This window comes from Phodopus roborovskii, unplaced genomic scaffold, assembly GCF_943737965.1.
Source record: "Phodopus roborovskii unplaced genomic scaffold, PHOROB, whole genome shotgun sequence".
Classification (NCBI taxonomy): Eukaryota; Metazoa; Chordata; class Mammalia; order Rodentia; family Cricetidae; genus Phodopus; species Phodopus roborovskii.
The window spans coordinates 41,982,653-42,009,407 of NW_026126517.1; the positions used below are offsets into that span (position 1 = coordinate 41,982,653).

The following is a 26,755-nucleotide window of genomic DNA, read 5'->3' on the forward strand; positions in this document are numbered from 1 at the left end:
GTAAATAGTAATAGGTACAGTAATTCTCTTCATCATAAAATAAACATTAAAAGCTGCTATGAAAATTAGTGCTTTAGGAGCTGGGGAGATGGTTTAGCTATTAAAGTGCTTGCTTTGCAAGTACCAGGACTTGAGTGTGTTTCACCAAACAAAAACCAGTGCTGGTTTGCTCATACTGGCAACCTCAGCTCTGGGAAAGTGGAGATCCCAGGGGCTTTGTGACCCAGCTTATTTTGTGATTTCTGGTCAATAAAAGACTTTGTCTCACTAGGCCATGGTAGTGCATGCCTTTAATACCAACACTTGGGAAGCATAGGCAGGTGGATCTCTGTGAGTTCAAGGCCAGCCTGGTCTACAAAGCCACACAGAGAAACCCTGTCTCGAAAAACCAAACAACAACAAACCCCCACTTTGTCTAAATAATAAATAAATAAGCAAGTAAGGTAGCTAACACCTGAAGAATATCACCTCAGATTGTCCTCTGGCTTCTACATGTATGCACATATACCCTAGATGGACCTGCACATACAGGAACATGTATACATACATACATACCATATGCCTCCACACAGATACAAAAAAATGCTTCGTAAATGGTTGATATTGGTTATTATTGATATAGTGTGCTCTCAGTATTTGCCAACTGATTAATCAAAAACTATCCTTCAGACCACAGGGTAACTTGGCTCAGGATGGGCTGGCAAAGCTGAGGCACTCTCTTCTGGGGCCAGGAGAGCTGGCCAGGTGGGTGGAACCAGGCTTAACAGTCTGATTCTGTTATGTACTAATGTAAGAACTAACCTGACTTGAACTTGAAAAAGTAGGTTATGAATATCTAGGGGTAAAAAGGTAGAGGACTGGGGGGGGGGTCAGCTTCAAGACATGGTCTCTGTGTGTAGCCCTGGCTGTCCTGGAACTTGATCTATAGACCAGGCTGGCCTCAAACTCAAAGATGCGCTTGCCGCCTTCTGCATGCTGGGATTAAAGGTGTGCATCACCACTGTCCAGTAAAGTAGAGAAAGAGCCGTCCTGTCTGAGTATCTAATGATAACCAAGACAGTTCTTTCACCACTTCCAGTTTTGGTGATTAAACCTTAGTCTGATAGCTCCATCTTTCCTTCTGTACTATCTTGGCATTCTCATGATCTAAAAATTAAAAGTAAGTGTGCAATAGAATCATTGGGTCTGATAGGGTCACTTGAGATTAGGGGCTGCACTGAATGCGGGTCTTGGAGGCAACTGGACATTGGAGTACTCCCCACCCTTTTTTCAAACTGTCCCTTCTATTTTCTCTGTGGTGTCCCTCACACTGAGTCCCTCTGACCAGATTGTGACATCCAAGGTAGATTTACTGCTAGCCCATTATGGAGTATTCCTGGACATAGTAAGTAACTGTTCAGTGAACTTTAACTGAATGGGTGATTTGAGGTGACCTCTGTGGTCTGAGTGCTCTCTCTCCCTCTCCCTCTCCCCTCCTCCCTTCTTTTCCCTCCCTCCTTATCTCCCTCTCTCCTCTACCTCTGCCTCTTTCTTCTGTCTGTCTTTGAGACAGGGTCTCACTGTGTTGCCCTGGCTGGCCTAGAACTTGCTGTGTACACCAAGCTGGACTTCACAGAGATCCATCTATCCCGGCCTCCTAGATGCTAGGATTAAAGGGTTACCCAATCTCTATTGATTGTAGTCTTAAGTTGACTCTGCACAGAAGGTTGAAGCTCATGATTTTCCTGTGAGTGTGATTGGGATTTGAGGGGTGTGTACATTATTGACTGGCCTTTTGGCACTAATCTGTGGTTAGAGGACCAGTAGACAGTGGCAGTGCACTAGAAGCCTTGCATGATTGATTGAAGTAGCTTGCACTGATTGTGACTGGAAGCAACTGTCAACGTTAGTAAGGAGCCTGCGATCATGGCTTCGGATGACAGTGTACTTGGTCAGTAGCTGGGAGGGCTGACTTGTGATTGTCTCCAAAATGGAAAGATAGTTTTTTTTTCAACTGACAGTGGGGGGCCAGCAAGATGACTGGAGCCACAAAGGTGCCTGAAGTCATTTGGCTGGTTAATTTGCATTATGAACTGGAGGACAAGATTTGCAGGTTTTAGATTCATACCGGAAATGCTGCTAATATGTGAGTAGTATTCTTAGATTTCAAGTTTTGTTTTGTTTAAGGGTTTACTGTCTGGTTTTGCCACACACAAAAGCAGCAAGTGCCCAGTATGGTGGGGCACACCTGTAAACCTAGCGTTTGGTGGAAGGTTAGGAGGTGAAGGTAGGAAGATCAAGTGTTCAAGGTCATCCTCCAGTGAGTCTGAGGCTATCCTGAGCTACAAGAGACTGTGTATCAAAAAACAAACAAAAAGCTGAAACGAAAACAGACTCAGCCGAACCTGAGCTCCTGGCTTGCAGACCTTATATCCAGTCCCTCGCCCCACCCCGGCTCCCGCCCTCTTCCCACGATGATAGCCTGCCTGGGACGCCTGCGCTTAGGTGGGGCGGCGCTTTGCCCTTTGTTGTGGGCCCCAGTTTCCCAGGACACCAAGCGGCGCTGGGGTGGAGTTATGCAGATGAGGCACTCGGGGGCGGGGCGGTTGCGCGGCGGCGGCCGGGGAGGGTCAGTTGGAGGCAGGCGCTCGCTGAGGCAAGAGGAGGGCTCTCGGCCCGCGGCCTGACAGGGACTTAGCCCGCAGAGACCGGCCCGCGCGCGCGACCCCACACCCACCCAATCGTCCACCTACCCACTCCCCGCGCCGCCTCCTCCCACCCTGAGCAGAGCCACCGAGGATGATAAACACCCAGGACAGGTAACGGCCCGGCGCAGGCTCCCCGCCCCCACCCTCTCTCCGCAGCTTCAGAGGCCTTCTCTCCCCTCCAGCAGCCAGTCCCCAGACTCCAGGGGACTCCATCTGCCCCCGCTGGCCCCCTTCGCCACCCCTGCCACCTAGCCCCAGCCCTGAAATGGGGCCGCCTGCCGTCATTTAGCCCCCTTTCTCCATCCCGGCCCATCCCCCTCATCCGGGCTTCCTTCTCGCCCAAGCGTCCCCCCCCAACCTGGACCCAGTCAATCAGTCGCCCCCCCCCTTTTTTAATCCCAGCGGAATGATGCCAGCTCCCCATACTGTGCTTTTTCCCACATATTCCCCGAATTGGTCTTGCCTTCCCTAAGTCTTTCTTACTCTCTCCACAAGTCACTTAATCGCTTTAAATCCAGTCTTTAGTGAAAACTGCACCCCAGTCAGACTTCTCTCAGCCCTGCCTGGCTCTCCCCAAAAGCAAGCTCTGTTCTGCAGTTTTCAACTCGACCCCTTGCCCCCATTCCTTTTGGATACCCAGTCACCGCTTGGTCCCATTTTCCTTCCCCATCCTTCTCCAGTAGGCCCCATTTTCCTGTCTGGGAACCCCGTTCCTTTTATTTCTCACTTTGGACTCATTCCTGCCTCCCATCCTGTTTTCCTAATCATGTTCCCAACACTCTTCTATATACTCCAACCCTTTAAACACCGTGCAAAGTCTTACTTGGTACTCATCTTGCCTTCTCATCGTAACCCCATGTTTAAAACCCTTCCATCACACAACTTAGCCTGTCCCGAGAAGATCTTTATATCTCGCTCCTGGCCTTCAGAACAATACTGGGCCTTTACCCCCACTTGAAGGCCCATTCCCGGTTTCCCCTGTTGTTTGAAGAGAGGGGCTGCACATCCTTTTGAAACGGATTAGGTTTCTTAACTCTCAACCAAAGTAGGTAGGACTCATCCCTCTATTTCCCGCTCTCTTTTTTCCCACTTCTCCCAGCTATCCCATATTTCTGCCCCAGATGTTCTCCAAAATATTCTATATTTTTCCAACTTTTCAGGATTTTTAACTCCACTAGCTTATGTTAGAGAGGCTTTTGGTAGCAGTCAGCTGTGATTCCTCACACACTCCCTTCCTCCTGCTTGTTGCTGACCCCTTCAAAAGTTTTTGAAACTCAGAGTTCAAATGCTAGACCTTTTGTCCTCATATTTGACTTTTATGGCCTCTGACCTTTTTTGCAAGCAGATCCATTCCTTCAACTGTGCCATGATCACTCCAAAAGCAGACATGACTTCCTCTTAGAAGTTTCATCTTCATTGTTGCTGTTCTTCACATAGGGTCCTGCCACCCATGGTTCCTCTCAAAGCTTGGGCTCCTTTTACCCTAAATGATCTTATAACTTTCTCTTTCCTACTTGTTTAGCAGTACTATCTTTTTTTTTTTTTCAATTGTTTCCCTCATATTGCAGTATATCTTAAACCTAGCTGCACGCAAATAATAAAATTTAAAAAGCCAGTTTTCTTCCCTTTCTTGGATTACTCCATTTGGCCTAGCGTAGAGCCTGCTTAGGGTAGAATCTGGTATGCATTTTTAAAGCTCCAATTAATTCTCATGTGGAGCCTGGGTTGAAAAATACTGTTGCTTTCACCCTAAGAAGACTTATCCTTTCTCATAACATTCCTTCATGTCAGCCCCTCCTCTACTTACAAGGGCTTCATCTTTTGGGATTCCTTAGTCTTCCTCTGTTAAGAAGGAAACTGAGCCAATAATGGTAGTGAACACCTTTAAATCCCAGCACTCAGGAGGTAGAGGCAGGTGGATCTCTGAGTTAGAGGCCAGCCTGGTCTACAGAGTGAGTTCCAGGACAGCCAGGGCTACACAGAGAAACCCTGTCTTTCAAAAAAGGAAGCTCTCCTTTGCCCCACATCTTTATTGCTCCATTTTTAGCTATTTTCTTTTCCCAATTCTCAAACTGTTATATAGTCTCCTACCCCTATTCTCTCCATATAGGAAACTTACTCCCTATTTCTTGGTTATGGTTGTATCTGAGCCATTATTACCAACCTACCAAACCCTCCTTGTCTACAGCCCCATCCTGCTTTTTCATTTTCCTTTTCAGAGGCTTTGCATATAGATTCCCCACTACATTCTATTTTTTTTTATTCCATTTTCATTAACCCAGTCCTTAACAGCCTAGGAGGTGGAGGTGGGTGTATATTTGGGTGATGTAGGATGCAAAAGGTGCTATTGTGGTCTGGAAAGTTGTGCTGAGGATGGGTATGTGAGATGGGGTTTTTCTCTGGGGTTTGGAAGTGGGGCATTTCAGTAATCATTCTTAGGAGTCCTTTGGACTAATCAGTCCAAAGGGTTTAAGTGCCAAGTCCTTTGCAGCTTGAGCTAGACATTTGAGTATTTGGGATCAACATCTAGGGTCCTTCAGTGAGTTTCAGTTGTGCCTCACTTAGCCAATTTGCTTACATGTAAAAAGAGGAGGATTGAGTTAGCTAAAGGTTCCTTCCAGAAGTCCAAGTGGCAAAACAGGCTCCCTTGTCTCCAGGGCCCTTGCTTGAAGTGTATTGGTAATTTGAGGGGCTATGCTATGTGAGGCCAGTGGAGGGAGGAGTCAGCTGGTCTGCCAGGGCCTGGGCAAGTGCTCGTCCTTGAATCAGGCTCATCTCCTTTGGCTTGGGGGTGGGGTGGGGTGTACAGAGTGTCTGGTTTCTTTGCTTTAATGGCAATCTTGTTTCCATAGTGTGCTTTCCGCCTCCTCTGCTGACCCTTAACTTTCTGAAAGGAATCCTGTTGGGAGTCCTAACTGGGGATTCTGATAACAGCCGGATGTTCTTCCCAGGCAGTGTTGCTGTTTTGAATGTTCAGTGTAGGGAGCTGGCTGAGAGTTTAGTTCCCATTGGGTGGGGGATGGGCTTTCCAACTTCCCTGGCCCCAGTGAAAAATTCAGGAGAGGGAGGCCTACTTTCCTGGAAGAAATAGTTGCAGAAGAGCTGGCAGTGTTTTCACAAGGCTCTTCCTTTCTACAGTCAGATAATATCTCCAAAATGTCAGAAATCCTGATAGTGGGTGAAGAAAAAAGAGCAAATACAAGACCGCTTTATTATGTTTTTTGAAAAATAGATTTAAATTGGAGAGGAAGTCAAATTTTTTGACCTGGATTTGTAAGGGCTGCTTGGGACCATGTGACAGTGTAGTCAACGCTGGCTTGGTGAGCTATATTATAGTCAATCTGTGTGATGGGCTGTATCGAGAAACATTAGGTTCCACAGGTGTTTTGGGGGGAGGTGGGGAGGGCCCAAGAAAACATCAGGGTATAGCATCATCACTGGATGGTTTCCTTTGTAATGGAATTTGTCTCTTCCCAAGTAATTTGGTTTTATTTCCTCCTTAACAGTTTTGCTTGTTAAGTGTGGGGCAGTAGAGAGACTGACAGTATATTCAGAAACACCCCTACCTTGGGTGTAGGCTTTAGAAAGCAATGGGGACTAATAATAGCAATTCCCCATTCTGCCAAGAAATCCAAATTTAGCCCTGGAGCTGTGCATATATATGAAGGAGACTGAAGAGTGGGCAGAGGCATGTTACAAATGAGCATTTCTGGAAAAAGCCATTCATTCCATTTTGAACTGGTTGGTGTATAGTGGGAACTTAGGTTGATGCCATGATTTGGAAGGCTCATTGAAAGTGATAGAGCTGGGCATGGTGAAACATGCCTTTAATCCTAGCAGTCAGGTGCCATCATCAGATCTCTTAAGTTTCAGGGCAGCCTATTCTACATAGTGCGGTCGAGACCAGCCAGGGCTATATGATCAATAAGACTTTGTCTGTGAACTACAGCAATGAAAAACCAAACCAAACCAAACAAAAAGGCCAGGAAGGAAGTTATAGAGTAGGTTGTATGGTTCAGTTGATGAGCAAGAATTTTGTTATTTGAGCATGACAGTTTCCTGCTCATAACAGCAAATGCCTTGTATAAGAAAAGCTTTAAGAAAATTCCTAGGCCTTTAAAACTATATAAACAATGATGTAATTCTGCCCTCAGAGCGGAGGTTAGAATGTTTGAAGAGCTAACAGTATAAACTACACTGAAGAATTTAAAATGAAGAAATATCTTACAGTACAGTACCGTTGCTTAGCTGTCCAGCAACCACAGGTGGTAATACTATGGTGTGTGCCATTGACATATTAGCACTGTTAGCTGTGTGATTAGCAAAAATCAGAGGCATAGATTTTTCTGCCTGTCATCTGATGTTTCTTGTGGAAAATCAACCAAAACCCAGTTTTGCTTTCAGCCTATGATTCAGAGTGGTGATGTCATTTTCTTATAATCATGCGGATTAAGTAGACACCCTTTGGAGCATATAACTGCCTTGGTGAAGTGACTTAGTGACTTAGCCTGGTACCAATTACAGCCTCTCTCTCAGATACAGAGAGGAATTGACTGTTGGAAATCAGCTTTCTGGTTACCTTAGGTGAAGGTGGCTGATACTTGCTATTGCTTGCAGCTCTGGATTTGTCTTGCTTTATGTAAGGGTTACTCATCAGAGATATTCCAAGTCTTAGAGTACAAGCAGCCTGGGTGAGGGAACTGAGGGTACCCTGGGTGTTGTGTGAAGCAGGGCCTGAGACATGAATGGGTCAGGAGAGGTGGAGGGAATGAATGTAGAATACTAGGAGTGTGGTTTTTGATACTGCCAAGGCCAGCTGATCTCTGACAGGCAGTAGGGATGAAAGGGAGCAGACATCAGTGGGTTGAGGAACACTGAATTGGAGTGAAAAACTAAACTATAAGAGAATTCCATGTATTTGTTAAGTTTGTGCTTTGTGTAATCTAAAAATTAAAGGGGGTGTGTGTGACAAAGTAGGCTTAAAGTTTTGTTTTTTAGACAGGGTCTTACCCCCCCCCCCCCTTAAATCACTGTGTAGCTTGGGCTAGCTTTGAATTCATAGCAGTCTCCCGCTTCAGCCTCCAGAGACCTGGGGCTACAAATGTGAGTCACTTGTTTAGTTTTTCCTTTTCCTTGTGGTACTGGGGCTGGCTCAGATCCGTGACATTGTGCATTCCAGGCAAGTGCGCTACCTACCACTCCAGCCCTAGAAGTTCTTTGTTATAGTTAAGGATAGCTCTGGTGTGGTGGGGCACACCTGTAATCTCAGCACTTGGGAGATAGAGGCAGAAGGATCAGAAATTCATCATGTAAATAGTGAAATTGAGGACACGAAGAACTAAATGAGAATCTTTCAACAAACATACATATGAAAAAATAAGGTTAATTCTTTAATTAAACTCTATATGGTACTGGATGATCTGAGGAGTTTCCAGAGGCAGGTCCTTTAAATACTGAGGAAACAGGCACAGTATGAACCAGCCCTAAGCTCCCATGTCTTGTGAGTTGCCTTGCATGTGGATACCTGACACCCTCATTTTCAGTATGGTCTATTTTTTCTTCTAAAAAGCAGGACTGGGCCAACTGGGTGTTGGGTATAGTATAATACATCCTACTTAATTTTTTCAACCTCTGGCCTTAAACTTCTTTAAAAAAATGCTTAAGTTCTTTAATTGTATATGCTTATGTGTCTAGTGTGTATGGAGGCCAAAGCCTTGTTCATTTTTTCATGTAGGATCAGGAAATTGAACTCAGGCTTAGTGGCAAGTCTTAACTATTGAGCCATCACTCTGATATCATGCTAGAATGAACTTAAATCCTTTTTTTTTTGTGGAAGGAATTGAGTAACTTCTGCCCCCTAGTGGAGTAACTAAAAATGTGTAGCGGGATAGGTAAAAGCGGGGGTGGGGGGGTGGGCAGGAAAAACCAGAATATGAAAGCTTTTGTTGGGTCAAAAGACTTGAATTTAAGAAACCACATTTTCACGGGTGTTGGTAGCTCACGCCTTTGATCTCTGTGAGTTCCAGGCCAGCCTGGTCTACAGAGGGAGTTCCAGGATAAGCCTCTAAAGCAATACAGAGAAACCCTGACTCAAAAAACATAAACAAAAACAAAAACAAAAAACAAAAAACAAAAAAAAAAAAAAAAAAAAAAGAAAGAAAAAAGCCCCCACATTTTCCACAGATCTCTGTGTGTTTTGAGGCCTGCCTGGTTAGAGAACGAGTGCCAGGAGGGGCTCCAAAGTTACACAGAGAACCCTGTTTTGAAAAACCAAAAACAAAAACCCCAAAACCCACATTTTCTGGATGGGAAGCAGAGGTAGGAGGGTCTTTGTGAGTTTAAGGTCAGCCAGGTCTATAGATTGAGTTCCAGGACAGCCAGGGGTACACCAAGAAGCCCTGTCTCAAAAAACAAAATTCTTTCAAATTCCATTACTAATGGGACTGGTGGCTGATTTTGGTATATTGTTTGAACATTAAAGTCAGTATTATTAGAGAAGATTGTTGCTGGGTGGTTTCATGTCCCATAATTGCTGTGTCCCTTTAGAAATAACAATCAGATATTGTAAGAATATAGTAATCTGCCATTGTCTTTTGAGTAACTAATCAATGCATTATAATGGACAGTGAAGATAATTTATGAACTTATGTCTACTCAGTTGTTTCTCTTAGGGAAGTGGACCTAGATCCCTGATGCCTTCTGCAGGCTTTTTATAGGGGAATAGCAGAATTTGTATATGATCTTTTGTGTGTGGAGGGAAGTGATCTGTTACCAAGGTGTAGACTTAACTACATTTACTTGGAGATATAAGGAAACCAGAAGTATCACAGGCTTACAGATTAGTATAGGAAAGAGGTGTCTCCAAGGATTATTTCTAGGATTGTGTCTTGTGCCTCCAACCCACTGTATTGTGATCCTTTCTGGGGTGGACTGGTTTCTGCCATTTTTGAATGTAAATTAGGTAAGAATCAGGATTCTGGTTGGAATGTAGGGTTTAAGTTCAGTTAACTTAAGTCATGTAAAATGGAATAATACCCTTTTCAAGTAGAAGTCTGGCAGCAAAATTCTAGAATTACAAAGGCCTTGGTGATCTAGTTATTTGTGAACCCAAGCAGGTCTAGAATACAAGATACCTTACCTGTCATGGAGGGTTTCTAATTTGCCCAATCATAGGCATAGCTGTCAGTCACTGTAAGCTAGCCAGCCCCAGTCAGCTAGCTTCTGGCACCACTCCAGAAGAACCTCAACCAAGGGTTGAGAAGGGAAGCCTCTCAGATGGGGTTTGTCTTTCCATGGAGAAACTCCTGACCTGCATTTTTTTGTTTGTTTTGTTTTTTTGTTGCCTAGACAATGCTTTTTTGCTCCTTACTACTTTAGAAGGGGAGGTTACAATAACTTTGTGTAAAGTAAAAAAAATAACTCCTGTCCTTGTCCAGTAGAAGTTGGTAAGGCTAAAAGAAATAGTCCCTGAGGATTTCCAGGAGGCAGGTATAGTTGCAGTTGTGGATACCCCCCCCCCCCAGTGTTCCATTTCTCAAACATTTCCCTTATAGCTGAGCTATGGTGGGCTTGAACTTCATCTGAACTAGAATGCTGATGCAGGCCAGTTGCTGGTTAAGTGACTAGATAGTATATTCAGTTTTCTTGCTTTTCATTTCAAAGAACTCCAACTAGTATGCTATGCACCATTTCAGCATACATTGATTTCTGTAGTGTAAATATACCACACTTGGCTTGTTCAAGTTGCCAGCATGACATTGCTAAAACACAGTTCTGTAGCCAGGCAGTGGTGGCACCAGCCTTTAATCCCAGCATTCTGGAGGCAGAGGCAGACATATCTCTGTGAGTTCAAGGCCAGCATGGTGTATATAAATCGAGTTCTGGGACAGCCAGAAATTGTCTCAAAAACAAAAAACAACAGTTCGGTAGAGAGCTGCAGCTGTATGTGCTGGCTGTAGCATTGCCTCTAGTTCCCGTGTAGTATGTTGTGGTTGTGGGACAGGCTTGCTGCTGAGTCATACTGTACATGGATAGTTTACTCTTTTTCTGCCATTAAATCAGAACCAAAGGCAGGAGCAGGTCTGGAATCCTTTCTCGTCTGCCTGAAGATGAAAGTGGCTGCCAGATAGGGCATACATACATGTGGTGGTGACAGGGCCTACAGAGCTTTTAAACATTTGTAAGCCGTTTGAGCCTTGGTTCCTTATTCAGATATCCCCTTTCTTGTGCCTGTGTCCATTTGGACAGTGTTAATATTACCCATGTTCTCATGCTCGGGTCAAAAAGGGGGAGGCACTTGAGTTAGTGGAAGGCCCAGAATTTGAAAGATCAGGGACAGATTCTGCCATGATACTCTGGAGCCAAGTGCAAGGTTTAGTTTCATACATAACCATACAACAATCTGGGGCTTTTTGTTTTGTATTGTTTTAATTACAGTTTCCTTTTGGAGAATGGGAAGGTGAGTAGCCAGCGTTGCCACTCCTTTTGAAGTTTAGTGATTGTGCCATATAGTGGCTAAGGAAAAGAGACTGGTTAGGGGACATGAGGCTGGAGACTTCTGTGTCAGAACTTGAAAATATTTGATAGGTCAGACACATCTAGCAGGACTGCCTTGGCCTTCAGGGACTTTTTATGCCTCTTAACTCAAAAAAGTGTCATTTCTGGAAGTTCAATGAGAAAGAACGTGGGCAGTGGTGTAGCCTTAGAGTATTTAAGGCAGAGGGAGGGCTGAAGGGGCATGGGCTAAATATCTTTGTGTTTACTTTCTGACCTTCTGTGTCTGTCTCTTGCAGTAGTATTTTGCCTTTGAGTAACTGTCCCCAGCTCCAGTGCTGCAGGCACATTGTTCCAGGGCCTCTGTGGTGCTCCTGATGCCCCTCACCCACTGTCGAAGATCCCCGGTGGGCGAGGGGGCGGCAGGGATCCTTCTCTCTCAGCTCTAATATATAAGGTAAGGAGGATTTTGGTATAGAACCTTGGGTGGAGCCTTCTAGGTCCCACTGAGCAGCTGCATGCCTTGTCTGGAATCCTAAAGGGAGAACATTTGTTGTGTTTTAATCTGCTGTTGATGGAAGCCTAGGACCTGGTCCAGCTTTTCTCTTAGTCTGGGAATGGAAAGTTAACAGGGCATCTGAGTTCTGTGTTCAAGGAGTTGACTTCAACTTCTGAATGTTGGGAGTATAGGTGTGTGTTGCCATGTGCAGCTATTGTTCATCTAAAACAGCTTTTTTTTTTTTTTAAAGGCAAGGTCTTACTTAGGTAGGTCACATATGGTAGAATATGCCTTTAATTTTAACACGCAGGAACAAAGGCAAGTAGATCTCTAGGAGGTCCAGGCCAGCCAAGGCTATATATATACTGAGATCCTGTTTCAAAATTGAACAATCAAAAAAGTCTTGTGTATTTCAGGCTAGCCTTTAACTCATAAACCTCCTGCCTCAGTCTCCAGTGTAACAATGCTGGAATTTCATTTGTTTTTGATGTTTTCTCATAAGAGAGGGAATTTCTTGCCTTGTTATCTCATATTTAAAGTGGAGATAATATTAATACATGAATAGTACTTTGCACAGTGCTTAGCACTTGGTTGGTTCTTAGTAAAGATTTCCTTTCCCATTTTATTCTGGCTTTTATCAATAGCAGCCATTGTTAGAAATAGCTGCAGCTGGCTTATAGGGAAGTCCGTATTTCTGACATGCTCCATGACCCATGCCATCCTTAGAATGGTTCAAGGGATGCCAGCACCCAACTTGCCTTAGGGAGCATAGGATGTAGCATGTGGTAGTGATCCTGTTCTATGCCTTAACTTCCTTCTCAGGACGAGAAGCTCACTGTAACCCAGGACCTCCCCGTGAACGATGGGAAACCTCACATCGTCCATTTCCAGTATGAGGTCACGGAGGTGAAGGTCTCTTCCTGGGATGCAGTTCTGTCCAGCCAGAGCCTGTTTATAGAAATCCCAGATGGATTATTAGCTGATGGGAGCAAAGAAGGGTAAGGAGACAATGAAGAGAATGGTTATTGGGCGTAGAAGCTTTATAGAGGAGTCTATAACTTCTTCTGTAGCTCTAGATTCCCCTAAGTCGATAATGCTTTGTTAGAAGTTATTTTTAGCTAGTAAATCAGGCCTGCTTTAGGTTATAATTAAAGCAAATTGTTAACATATTAACCATGAGCCACCATACAAAGGTTCAGTTTCAAAGGTCAGGGAATACAGGTAGAATGGCAGAGTTTCAATGGATTTCACCGTTTTCCATGCTGTCTATCTGTAAACAGCAGTCCCGGGATAATTCTCCTGACTGACCTCAGTTTTTTTTTTGTTTTTTTGTTTGAGATAGCCTCACTTTGTAGACCAGGCTGCCTTCAAACTTAGAGATCCACCTGCCTTTGCCTTTTGAGTGGTAGGATTAAAGGAGTATACCACTACCCCTGGACTCAGTGTAATATCCACAATGAAGTGGGGTCTGTTGAAGGCCCCCCACTGTCCTATGACCTGCACTAGTTAAGACAGTGTCACTTTCAGGTGGAGAACTCAGGTAAAGGGAGAGGGATACCCCCTGGCCTATTTGTGATGTATTTTTCTCTTTACTATAGGGCTCTAGGTTTGGGGTCTTCAAATGGGAACCTTTTTCTGGAGATTCTATATTAACTCTCCATAGGTCCTCTTGGAGGTGAGATGGAAATCTGGGGGAGGTGGCAGTGGACCTGAGCAGTGCTCTTTGTTCTTGCAGATTGTTAGCACTGCTAGAGTTTGCTGAGGAGAAGATGAAAGTGAACTACGTCTTCGTCTGCTTCAGGAAGGGCCGGGAAGACAGAGGTGAGCCCAGCCAGTGGGGCCTAGGATGGAAACAGAGGGCTGTGCAATGTGCACACTTGCCTTACAAACTGGGACAGTCGTGGTAGAATTTGTTACATCTTTGGGGTTTCCCCTGGATTTGAGCCTCATCAGAGTCCCTTCTATGCTTTATTTTCTGCAGCTCCACTCCTGAAGACATTCAGCTTCTTGGGCTTTGAGATTGTACGTCCAGGTCATCCCTGTGTCCCCTCTCGGCCAGATGTGATGTTCATGGTTTACCCTCTGGACCAGAATTTGTCTGATGAGGACTAATGGTCATAGAGGATGTTTTGCCCAAGAGCCACAGTGGGGGAAGAGGGGAAGTTAGGCAGCCCTGGGACAGATGAGAGTGTTTCTGGCTGTCTAGGGAAGGACATTGAGGGGCTCAGGTTGAGGGTTGCCCATTGTGTTCTTGGAGTTGACTCGTTGAAATTGTTTTCCATAAAGAACAGTATAAGCATATTATTCACATGTAATCACAAATAGTAAATGAAGATGTTTATGAACTGGCATTAGAAGCTTTTTAAACTGCGCTGTGATGTGCTCCATCTAGCCTAGGGGAGGAAATTGCCTGGAGGGGGAGAGACTGGCCTGGGGGCAGGGGCTGGTGGGCAGCACTGTCAGGCTTGGGTTTCCTTGCAGTTGGGCTTTTTTTTTGTTTTTGTTTTTAAGACTTAGGTATTTTATTTCTTTGCTTCCTGTCACCCAGGGGCTCCTGAGTATAGGCTTTTAAGTTCCTGGGTAGTGTCCTTGGGTTGTTTTTGACACTCCACCTTGGGCTTCTTGGCATTTTGTGTCTGGCCTGGTATAAGCAGGTCTGACCTTGCTTTCTTTACAGCTTAGTGTTATTCTGGCATTTGGTTAAGCTGGCTTAATCTGTTTAATGTTACCAGTGCATTTTAAATAGGGGCATTGAAATTCACCCCCCCCCACCACCACCAGGGCTTTTTGGGGGGCCTGGGCCTTAAGAAACTAGCTAAATTACATCTCAAGTTACCACCAGAGTTCCTGCCTCTGTGGCCCAGGCCCCAAGATCTCTTTCCTAGCAAGAGCAGAGAGGAAGCCTAGCAAACTCAGGGCTTGGGATTTGTGGGGGAATCTGTTCTTAGGGACTGGATGCCTCTGGCTGGCCAAGCACAGTACTGACTGCCTCCCTAACAGGTTCCGAGTAGTGTCTGCTCTACAGGGCCTAGGAGTAGGCTGGACTGTAGAAGTGGCCTGCCCTTTACTGCTTTCACCAAACAGCTTGTTCTAAAGAGAAAAGAAATCTTCATTGGGTGTGGGGGTGTCAGGGAGGCAAGTGTGTTGTGTTACTGTGTCAATAAACTGATTTAAAGTTGTGGTTGGTCTTTTCTTTATTCCTGTACCAGGACCAACTTCTCTACTGCTACTAGGGCTTAACATAATACAAATGTGATATACACTTCCCAGGGGAAGGGCTGCTGGTCTCTGGGGCCATGTTAAACTGTAGGGTTGCTAGGGATACACTAAGTGCCCTTGGAGAGAGATGTGTATACACAACACTTTCCTATGTGGTAGCAACTAACCCAGAATTCCAGTTGTTGTAGAATGCTGGATATTAAAACTAGGTTTTAGTTTTTTATGGTGCTGCCCAACTTTTACACCTGAAGTCTTTTTCTTTTCTGCTTTTGACAAGGCTATAGCTCTGGCCTTAACTTGTGGCCACCTTCTTGCCTCAGCCTCTGCAGTGCCATCATACCTGCTCTAAGGTCTTTGAAAGAAAGAGTACATCCTTTCCCTTCCTAGGTAACTCTTTGGAGCCCAGTGTTCTAAGGCATGTCTTCTGGTCCCTTTGTACCACTAGCATGAAGAATCATCTCTCAGTGGTCCTGGAGAGGAAGCTAAGCACTCCCATAACCTCATCTGAGATTACTCTACATGCATGTTACATCCCTTCCCCCCCTGCGTTGTAGTCTACCCTTAGTTTCTCCTAGGCACGACCCATTTTCAGCTTGTTTTTCCCTGGTGCTTACCTGTGTTTTATTTAGCCAAGTCTCTAAACTTGGGCTCCACTTGTACTGGTATTCCTTTAAAGTGAGCTCAAATGAAAATTGGCTTGAAAATACCATCCATAGACGACTCCTAGAGATAGATCCTAAAGGCATTAAGGGAGGTCAAGATACAAATATAAAATCTAAGAAATTAATTTCCAAATAAACAGGGGTAACAAAGAAATAAGACTCAGTCCTTTACTTTTTCAGCCCAAGCTTGCAAGGCAGAGGGAAACACAGTTTCTGTTGCTGTGTGTTGATGGTTTCTGCTTATAGCCTGTTAAATGGGCTGACCTGGAAACTATATACCTACCCAAAGAACTTCTGTCACATACACAAAAGCTGGGCTGTTGAAGACCACCACTGACAATGCACAATTATGGGGAGCAGGCAGCAGCACTTCATTTGAAAAAGCAACTTAGAAGGTAGAAAATTTGGGGGTGGTGAAGAGGGGAATAGGAGAGGGATACGTGAAAGGCAAACTTTAGTCTAAATTTAAGAACAGGGACATTAAAAACTTTATTCAATAAATACAACAAATAATTTAAAAATATACTTCAATTCCAAAGCCAATTAAGAAAAGGAAGTAAAGACAAAGGGGGGGGTTGGGGGCAGAGAAAGGTAAGAAAAAGAGAAAGGCTGAACATGGTTTGGCTGGGCTGTGTTAAGGAGATACCACTCTTTAAGAGTCTCATCAATAAATCCTTAGCCCTTGATCTCATAAGGTAACCACAGGAGTCCAGGAGTGATCCCTGGACCAGCAGACTTCTCGGGAGGCTAGGATGGGTGAGGGTTGTGTGGGTTGGAGTTCTGGGTGGTAATTTTCCCACTTGTTTCTAAAAACCTTCCATTCTAACTCCCAGGCAAGTTTAAGTAGTGCAAAATCTCAGGCAGAGAGTTCCCAGCTGCATAGTTTCATAGATGAATGAATGTTCAAAGCCAGGGCCTCTGAGAGGAAGGTCCCAGAGTACCCAGAGGTCCAAAGCCACTTTGGTGAATGGGATCCAAGGGTAAAAAGAGGAGGCCAGGATATAGGATAGCCAGTGGCCAAGCCGGAAAACAATGCTGGGCAGGAAAAGGCTCAAGGGGAAGGTAGTCTGCACACTGGATTTAACAGCTTGCTGTCAGCCAGGGAAAGTGAAGCTGAGGATGCATATGGAGCAGGACTAGAGACACAGGGAAGCTGAGGGGGGAACAGAACAGCTAGGGGAGGAGGCAGCAGCTCAGCAGCAAACTCCAGGAGAAATAACCAGCAGCCCTCACAGATTTGTGATTGTCTCTTAAAAAGATTTATTTTCTCTTCTTGCCTGAATGTACAAAGGCAAAAAGAGTACAGTTTGTATATATATATATATTTATATATATATATATATATATAAAAAAACAAGGAACTTGGTAATGTACACTTTACAGAAGGGAAGAATCAGGAAGACTGAAATTAAATCCAACAGAGCAACGCCAATGGAACAAAAGCTATGAACAGCAACACTGCCCCTCCAGCCCGGGCCTCCAGCTTGCCCCAACCTGCTCCCAATGGGAGGGCTGAGCACCAAGGCAAGCGGGTGGGCTGGGGCAGGAGGGGCTGGGGACAAGGCCCGGGAGGGCCATGGCAGGGAATCACTGGAAAGTTTCTTAGGATGTCCTAGTAACAAATGACAAAGGCCCAGAGTTATGGGCCAACTAGCTGCCCAGCTGAATCTTGGGGGGCATTGAGTACACAATGGGATGGTGATAGGGTATATGGTGTAGTAAGTGATGAGGAGGCCTCAAACCTAGATCCAATTAATTCTCTAGCCCTTCTGTTAGTCTTAACTCCCAACTTCCTTAAGCTAAGCCCCTACCCCACCCTGGAGCCTGAAGAGGAAATGCATGAAATGATCATTCCAGAGGGTACCCTCTCACCCTTCTGTGTGTTTCATTGACCTTGAGATGTCTAGAGAGTATAGGCTAAGTAGCAATTACATGTACATGTATAAGACCGGGAAGAGCTGAAGGGAACTGGCACACCATAAATGAGGAAGCAGACATGAATCCTAGGCAGTGGCTGTTAAGCCGTGGCTGCCCTCTTTGGGGTGAGGCCCATACTTCTTGTAGCTTCTCCACATAGGTCTCAGAGATTATTTAACACCAAGGGCATGAGCAGCTCAATGAGAGGCTTTGCAGACTGGACCAGATCTTGTCTCTGACTAGATGTCACAGGTAGAACCCCTGTGGAATGTGGAGGTGGACAGCTAATCTCTCAACACTAGTCAGGATCTCCACAGATGCAGCTGTGTGATACTATTTCAGGGAGGCAAGACTGGACTAGGGACTAGGAGGATCAGGCTGGGAACATAGTGTCATTTTTCTACCACTAGTCTCATTTCAGGGTAGCGCCTGTTCTTAAGGGGCACTTGGGTAGAGGGATCAAAGAGCTGACTTTTTTAGGGTGGGTGGGGGAAGGAAGAGAGGGAGAGGAGAGAGAAAGAGAAAGCTGTTACCTTCTGCAGAACCTAAGGCTGTCTTGCAAATACAGACGTACCCCCTCTGTTATAAAATGAAGTGGAAAAGGCAGGAATATGGGCAGTGCCTATCCAATGAAAAAGAAAATTGCTCCAATGGTTTCTTTACAATATGTACAAAGCACATTGCAGGCCAGTGCCACAGATACATACAAAACACACAACAATATTTAAAAAACAAACAGGAACAGATGGACACCTGGCTCTATTCACTGGAGTTCTGGGGGAGGCATAATTAGGCTGAAAGTCAGTCACCTTCTTAGTAAGGGTAATTAGTGGGTCAGGCTCAGTGTCTCCAATATCTACTTCCATGAATAAAGGGGAGGGGATCCCCACCCAAAGTGCTGCTTACTTGGGGTTCTGCCAATAGGTCTAAAATGGATTTTTCAAGTGCCTAGAACCCAACTTGAACAAAAATAAGCACGTGGAAACAGAAAAAGTTTGTAGGTCAGAGGTGCTAACAGCCCCAAGACTGTCTATATGTACAGGGAGGGTTCATGGGTCCTTGGAAACCACCTTCTGCTGGGCTTTGTGCTTACTGTCTGCCACCACCTCACTCTCCCAAAGAAGTCAGAGCCATCTACCTTCCTGCTCTCAAACTGTTAATTCTGACATTCTTGTCATAAGCACCATGTTAGCCTAGGCAGAGATCTGTGGATCTTTCTCTCTCTTGAAGTCCAGATGGTAAAGACAGGAGGGGAAAGTAACAAAGGGATGATACCTGCAATAGCAGAGAGCTAAAACCATCCCACATCCTGGGAAGAAGTGACTTTGATAAAGCTGGATCATCACTTTCCCAGCATACAACCTTACAACTCAAAACACAAATGTCTGCGCCTCAAAGCCTCATCCCACCAAGTCCACTCTGTGGCTTGGATGTATAATGCTCAAATAAGTTATTTCAGTCAGTGGCCCCTAAAACAACATATGTTACAAAGACTCGCCTCATATTGGCACACGTGGAGTTAGTGTGAACTTAATAAAATCATGTACCTGTGGACAGAGGAACTGGGCTGTATACATTTGTGACCCTAAATGAGAAAGATACTCAGATGTTCAAGAACCACTGGGTAATCCTACAGCCTGCCTTCTGGTTCATGCCCTTAAGTGATGCGGTGGACTCCAAGGTTACCCAGGCTGAGAAGGAAGTCTATTCTGCCTGAGTTGTAAGAGCCAAGCAGTAGAAGAGGTGAGGTCAGTATGGGGATTCCCCCCTGGGAAAGGCACCAAGGGGTTAAAAAGAACAGAGAAAGGGCAAGGAGTTGGGAGATGAAAAGCAGCAGGAATTTTGGTGAGGAAACAGGTCCAATTTCACAGCCTCCCATTTATGCTCCAGCTCTCCTCCCAGCATCCTCAGGGAGCCCTGTGCTGGTGCTAGAACCCCTACCTTCTGCCTAACAGGAACACAAGGGCTCTGGTGGGGCAAATGCCTTACTCTCCCTTTAAAGGTTAGGCTCTGAGCATTTATCTGTGCTCACATTAGAGGGGGATGTCTCCATGCTTGAAGACTGTATCTTCACAACTACAGGGAAGACAGCCTCCAGCTTCTTTCCTGAGATTCTAATTTCTCCACGTGCTGCCAGTTCCCAGGGCCCAAACCACTGAGGAGATGTGGAATCTTGTTGGTGGTAATGACAATGAGAAGGGGTGTGGCTGCTGTGCTGTCTTCAGACCTTACCCCATGCTTGGGTCCCTCCCTCCCAGGTGTGTGTAGGGTACTGCTCCGGCAGTAGACTAGGGGCTAGGTTAACGGAGCAGTAACTTCTCTGGGATGAGACTGTGTTCCCTCGGTCGCTCCTATGCCTTCATCTCCACAGATGCCACAACAGTCATAAATGTGGCTGAGAGAATAAATATTTTTGCAAAGTACCAGTTCTTCAGCTCCTGAGGAAGAGGGTCAGGGAGTCCAAGGGTCTGGTGAGGTGAGATAGCTAAGGGTCTGCCTTCAGTCACGGTAGGCATGGCAAACAGGATGATCAACACCATGTAACCGATGGTAAAATGGCACCTCCAGCACCACCTCGAATGAGCCAGTCTGGCCCACAAAGCTGACTTCATCTGGGCACTTGGTGTTCTGCAAAGGAAACATGACAGGTAAACAGGTAATTGTTGCCTGCTGGCATCATACCCACAAGATGGCGCTCTATGAGAATGAGCTGAGGGTGGTGAGATGGTTTGGTAAGGGTGCTTGCTGCCAAGCTGGAGCTGAGTGAGTTCCATCATCCACCTAGTTAGAGGAAGGAAGTCCCTCTAAGTTTTTCTTTGACCTCTGCACATGTGCACCACCCTCAACAATAAAGAAGCAAAAAAGAAAAAAGAACCGCAGGAAAAGGCAGCTACTGCAGGCTCCTACACAGGCCCTCAGATGTACATGGCTTCATAAAAGGCTGATGCAACACTTGGCCAACAGGCCCCTTTTCCAGACCTCACACAGTTACCCCTGATTTGAGCACCACAGGGATTCTGTGATCCAGGTAGCAGCTAACCCTGTTAATTTAATGCCCCAAATTAACAAAAGCGACTTACCATTCTCACCTCCTGGGGGGTGGGTAGAGTGAGGGAGTTGAGCCTTGCTGGCTGGCAACAATGGCTGTAGAGGAAAGCCCTGGGCAAGCAGAGAACATACTTATGGTAGCATTCAGGAAATCGTCCTTCACACTTCACCAGTTGGCTGGATATAGGGAAGAATATCCCCTTAGGTTCCTCTAGCGCCACTGAATTTTTGGGGTCCCAACAGAAAAACAAACAACCCTGATACTTGGCCAGATCTAGTGGGTGAGGATACAGCTTGGTTTCAATAGCCTGCTTCTCTTCAGTGGTGGAAACACCTGTTCCTTACTTGCTGAATATGAAATCGTTCAAGCTCCCAGGGAGGAAATAAATGTCAGCCTAATTTGGGCCTCTAGAACCCAGGACAAAGTGGATGTTCTTGTGTTTGTTTAAGACCAGGTCCACTGCCTGTGCATGTTGCACATGTGAGGGGGTCAAATTTGGGTGTCATTCCTCATGTGCTGCCTACTTTTTATTTGAGACAAGGTCTTTTACTGGCCTGAAACTTTGCCAAGTAGGCTAGGCTAGTGGGATAGCAAGCTCCAAGGATCTGCCGGATTTTCCTTCCACCTAACCACTGTAGTTTCAAGCACACACCACCACATGTCTTTTTACATGGGTTTTGAGGACTGAATTCAGATACCCACACTTGCAAGGCAAGTACTTTACTAAATAATTTCCTCAGCCCTCAAATTTATTTTTATGCTCCTGCATCAACCTCCCAAGTGGTGGGAATCATCTCAAATTATAAGTCTGAGGGGAGAAAAAAAATTTTTGGAGGGCAGGGGCCTCGCTACAGGTACTAATACTGAAAGAGAAACAAAGCTAGAGGTGATGAGGACAAGAACCTTACCTGTGGCATAGGGTAGGTTGTACTGTGCTGGGAGCAAGGAGTAGCCCAAGTGATGGTGGTGGTGGTGTGTGGACATCAGGCGCTGGGAAGGGGAAGTGCGGGGCCGGTCGACACTCCTGTCACCACCTCCTGTTCCCCCAACACTGCTACAGCTGCCACCACCCCCAACTACCCCACAGCCTCCCCGATCTCTCTCCTGAGAATTTTTATCACTTATCTGGAAAGGAAAGGAGACACACAAAGGTACTATAATGAGATATACACACACTAGTGATCTAACCAGGGCCCTACATTAAAAACACAGGGATTACCTACAAATACAGGGGGTGCACCCACAGGGCCAATGTAAAGTCAGCCAAACTACACCTTGGTCAGAACCTGAAACTAACCCACTTCTCCCATGCTGTGGATCTTGATTTCTTGGTCTTTAGACAAAGACCTGGGCTGCATGCAACACTTACCGTGGGAGACTTGCTTTTGTAGTGACTGGCATGTTGCTGCAAGATGTCCAGGGCTTTGGACTCTGAGCTGGCTTTACAGCTCACGTTGGGGCTGGCACGTGCCTTATCAGCGTCCTCACCACCTGAGACCTTGCTGCCATAGGGGGAGAAAGAGTAGCTGGAAGGCAAATAGGAACCTGGGGAAGGAGAAACCAAGCAGTCAAAGAAATGAGGATAGCAGAAGAAACTGCTCTAGTGAGTGTGGTCAGGTGGCATCAGATCTCCTAGGTAGCATCTGGGACACTTTCTACCATGGCATCTCTGGGATAACACTCTTGGTTTTTTCCTTCTTTAACAAGCTCTACAGGAAAAAACAGACGAAGGGACAAGAATATGGCACTCACTTTCCCACAGATGACTTCTGAGATCTCCTATGGTTCCTGATGTTCTCTCAGAGTCTTATGTTAAGTGGAAAGATCAAAGGATTTAAAGTCAGCCTTGGGCTGGATAACCCTGAATAAAGTAACAGATAGCCTTTTTGAGTTTCAGTTTACCATCAAAATGAAACCAGCTTGGCATGGTAGCACACTGTAATCCAACAGTGTGATGCTTGGGGCAGAACTGTGAGTTAAATATCAGCCTAGACTACACAAGATCCTGTCCCCAAAAAACAAAACAAGGGCCATTTTGATGTTTGAGTGGGTACAAACTGATGGGTAACACTTGCTGCCAAGCCTGGTGACCTAAGTTTGATCCCACCACATAGGAAGGCAGAGGCAGGTAGATCTATGTGAGGTTAAAGCCAGTCTGGTCTATACAGAGAGAGTTATACAAGCCAGTTAGGGTTACATAATGATACTTTGGTTTTCTTTATTTGAAAAAAAAAAAAAAAAAAAAAGGTGGTAGGATAGCTGTGGTGGTGCAAGCCTTTAATTCCAGCACTCTAGAGGCAGAGGTAGATGGATCTCTGTGAGTTCAATACCAGCTCAGTGTACAAAGTGAGTTCCAGGACAGCCAAGGCTACACAGAAAGACCATGTCTTGAAAAACAGAACAAAAACAAAACAAAACAAAACAAAACAAAAGGGGTGGTATGTGGTGCTGGAAAGGTGGCTCAGTGGTTAAGAGCATATACAGCTCTTCCAGAGAACTGGGTTCAATTCCCAGTACCCACATCAGGCTGCTTGCTGTCTGTTAACTTCAGCCCCAAGAGACTCTGCAAACAGTGTGCTTACATGCACGTAAAACACACACACACACACACACACACACACACACACACACTCTCTCTCTCTCTCTCTCTCTCTCTCTCTCTCTCTCTCTCTCTCTCTCTCTCTCTCTCACAAATAAATAAATACCGATACAAATAGGTCACGAGTCAGGTAAAGTGGTCTACTACCAGTATTTGGGAGGCAAAGGTAAGAGGATTGTTGCAAGGAGGCTAGCCTGCACGACAGTCAGAGCACATAGTAAAGGCCTTTCACAAACAAGCAGTGTGAAAGTTCTAGCACTGAGAAGGCTAAGGCAGCCTGTGCTACAAGGTCAGACTTGGTGTCAAAATAACAAGTGGTGCTAAGGATGGTTAAGAACACCTGTTATTGCAAAGGACCCAGGTTTCATTTCTAGCACCCACATGGCAGCTCACGGTTATTAGTAACCCTAGTTGCAGGGGACATAACTAATACTTTTTCTGGCCTCCTCCGGTAGGAGGCAAACATTCATACACATAAAATAAAAAAAAAAGGGGGGGAAGCTGGAGAGATGGCTCAGTGGTTAAGAATACTAGTGGTCTTCCAGAGGTTCTGAGTTCAATTCCCACCAACTACATGATGGCTCACAACCATCTGAAATGAGATCTGGTTCCCTCTTCTGGCCTGCAGGGATACATGTGGACACAACACTGCACACATAATAAACAAACAAACAAACAAATAAATCTTTAAAAAATCTTAACAAGACAATGGGGGGCTCAATAGGTAAAGCACTTGCTACCAAGGCTAACAACCTAAGTTTGGTCCTTGAAATCAACAGGGTAGAAGGAGATAACTGCCACTTCTAAGTTGTCTTCTGTCTGACCTTCACAGATTCATGGTACTCGCATGAATATATACTCACTTGAATATATAATCAAACAAATAAAAATAATGAAATAAAGGGCTGGGGAGACAGTTCAGTCACTCTGAAGTGCTTCCTATACAAGTATGAGGACCAGAGTTCAGACCATTAGGACCTACATAAAAGGTCAGGCACTTGTACCTATAATTTTAGCATTGTGACACTACACAGGAGAATCCCTGGTGCTCCCTGGCAAGTCATACTAGCATAATCAGTAAGCTTCAGGTTCAGTGAGAGATCTTGTTTCAGAAAATAAGTTGGAGAGCAGTTGAAAAAGACAAGTAATATTGGCCTCTGACCTCCACACACATGCATATGCATACGAACACATACAAGCTGGGGGGATAGAGTGGCAAAAGCTTATGATTCCAATACTTGAGAGTAGGGGCAAGAAAGAGGAAAGTTGGAGGGCAGCATACACTACATAGTTAATTACACGCTACATAACACAAACCAGCCTCAACCACAACAAAACATCAGAATTAGCAAAAAGCTGCATAAATCATTCAAGACAGTGCTTGGACCAGAACAAGCCTCAACAGGTGGAACTCTTATTTTTATATAGATAGTAAGGTATAACACAAGGGTGAGATAATCTCCTGTGTCTGTTTGAAAAGCTTATTTGTATTTAGAATTTATCCCATAATAATGCCAGCAGAATGTCAAGACTACAAGCTCTAGGAGGCTGGGAGCTGTAAGCAGTGGGTGCTCAGGCAAATCTAAATGGGATTACCAGAAGCTGAGGAAGGGCAGGACAGAGTAGAGCAGGTTGGATTACAGATACCCAAACACAGACAGAAGGCATAAACTCTCTCGTGTAATGCAACACAAAGTAGTGGCTGTAAATTCATGAAAACCTATTACATATTTCATGAAGTGCTAGAAGAGAAGATGACAAAGGCTCCAAATGTAGGGAATGCCATTTACCTTGATTTGATCAGTGAACATTAAGTATGTATTGAAAGACTACATTATGGCCAGGCATGGTGGGACATGCTCTTAATCCCAGCACTCAGAAGATAGGTAGGTGGCTTTCTATGAGTTAGAGGCCAGCTTGTTCTACACAGTGAGTTCCAGCCTAGCCAGGGCTACACAGTGAAATCCTGTCTTAGGGAAACAAAAATAACAAGCCCCCTCCCCAACCTCAAATCAACCAACAAACAAAATAACAATAAGACCTAAAATTCCCTTCCATTTCAGAGGAAACCTACCTAGCTTCTCAGGCAACATAAATTAGTGGGTAGAGTTGAATATGAACATTTTTTCCTAACAAGTTAAAAAAATATTTAAACCATGATCCATTGAGAAGTCATTGTCAGCAGTGTAGGAACTAATTTTTCTCAAGCCGAATCTACTAGACAATCCCCAACTGACTTCAAAATGCTCCCTGCATCCCTAACAGCTTTCTGATCTCAAAGCTGAACACAGCCATCAAGATGAATGCCTGCGTTGTTCTCATTTGAATATTATTTGTCACATGTATTGCTCCTGCTGTAATAAGGTGTGAAGTCCTTGAGTGGAGGGAACTGGAACTGGCCTCCTATTTTGTTAGCATTCCCCACAGTGCCTTGCACACAGCAGAAACCAGAGCAGAGTGAAGCTGGCTGTGGTGCACAGGGGTTTACCACTGACAATCAAGAAAAGCTGACAGTAGAGACAACTTTAGCTGAAGCAAGGAGGAGGTAGTTTTTCCAACTGTAATTAGGGTCATTTAAGGTTAGAGTGGCAACTTCACAGCAAGTACACATTGAAAATAAAAGGACTGTCATCCAAGCCAGTCTCACTGAAATGTAGAGCCAAGGCAACAGAACCCTCGATTTGAAAACTGTTGTCTCCCTTCCCCAAGAGCAGCACAGCCAGTACTAGGTACTATACCTGGGTAGTTCTGCATCATAACTGCAGGCATGCCCCGGTAGCTGGGGTGGTTGGGGTCATACGACTGGCTGTAAGAATAGCCATGCATGTAGGGGATGTAGGACTGATGCTGGGTGAGGGGAGAGGATACAGGCACATGGACACTTGGCCGGGGCTCCTTGCTCCCAAGGCGGGATTCCTCTGATGTGGGTAGCTTGCAGTCAGTGCTTGTGCTTTCTTTCCCATCTTCCTTGGGAACAGAGTCCTTACTCCGACTCCTTTCCTCCTTTAATTTTCGGTCCCGCTCCTCTTTCCACCGATCATCCTCTGACTTGATGTCTGAGTATTTGGCAGGATAAACATATGTCCACATCCGGGGCTCTGTCTCCTGCAAAAACCATAGAATAAGTGCTGAGAAGTGATACACACAAAAGATCCATTTCAAACACAAGGTCCCAGCAGAATATTACAGCACCCAAGGCAGAGTGGGATCTTGGCTTCTACCAATTGTGCTTACAAAAGTTTCAACACTGAGGAAGCAAAGGCAGAGGCAGACAGAACTATATGAGTTCTAAGCCAGCCCTGTTACTACAAAACAAAGCAAAAAAACGCCCTCTGAAGCCTAAGGAAATAAGATTTGGGAGGGAAAAGGTAAAGCTATCAGTGGTGCACATTATGTGAGTAATATTTCTGGGGTAATGACTCTTGGAAGAGAAGGAATTGTATTTTTCAGAGTCATCAGTACCACTCTTGTCAGGAAGGGTAGGACTGACACCAAGAGGAAAGGGAAGAGATTCTAAGTCCCTTGTGTGAATGTCCACAGGGACCAGAAGAGAGCATGAGCATTAGATTCCCAGGAGCTGGAGTTACAGGAGGTTGTAAACCATCTTATGTGAGTATTAGGAAGTGGTTA

At 45.1% G+C, this 26,755-nt stretch overlaps 2 protein-coding genes across 4 annotated transcripts in view; one reads left to right on the plus strand and one right to left on the minus strand.

Moving 5' to 3' along the window:
- Positions 1 to 2,591: 2,591 nt before the first annotated feature.
- Positions 2,592 to 14,854, plus strand: Oaz2 (ornithine decarboxylase antizyme 2). Its single transcript, XM_051197790.1, is given in 6 exon segments — positions 2,592 to 2,798; positions 11,480 to 11,555; positions 11,557 to 11,637; positions 12,502 to 12,677; positions 13,415 to 13,500; positions 13,661 to 14,854. Coding segments are annotated over 6 exon segments (570 nt in total). The 5' UTR covers positions 2,592 to 2,778; the 3' UTR covers positions 13,792 to 14,854.
- A 1,170-nt stretch (positions 14,855 to 16,024) lies between these two features.
- Positions 16,025 to 26,755, minus strand: part of Znf609 (zinc finger protein 609) — a 138,136-nt gene continuing 127,405 nt past the window's right edge. Inside the window, exons 6-10 of one of the 3 annotated variants that reach the window (XM_051197792.1) lie at positions 25,864 to 26,230; positions 21,896 to 22,071; positions 21,435 to 21,516; positions 20,558 to 20,636; positions 16,025 to 20,105 (exon numbers count right to left, since the gene is read on the minus strand). In XM_051197792.1, coding sequence (XP_051053749.1) covers positions 20,563 to 20,636; positions 21,435 to 21,516; positions 21,896 to 22,071; positions 25,864 to 26,230 — 699 coding nt within the window. In that variant the 3' untranslated portion in view covers positions 16,025 to 20,105; positions 20,558 to 20,562. Of the gene's footprint in view, positions 20,106 to 20,557; positions 20,637 to 21,434; positions 21,652 to 21,895; positions 22,072 to 25,863; positions 26,231 to 26,755 lie in introns of all 3 variants that reach the window. The other 2 variants (XM_051197791.1, XM_051197793.1) reach the window with 2 other exon arrangements.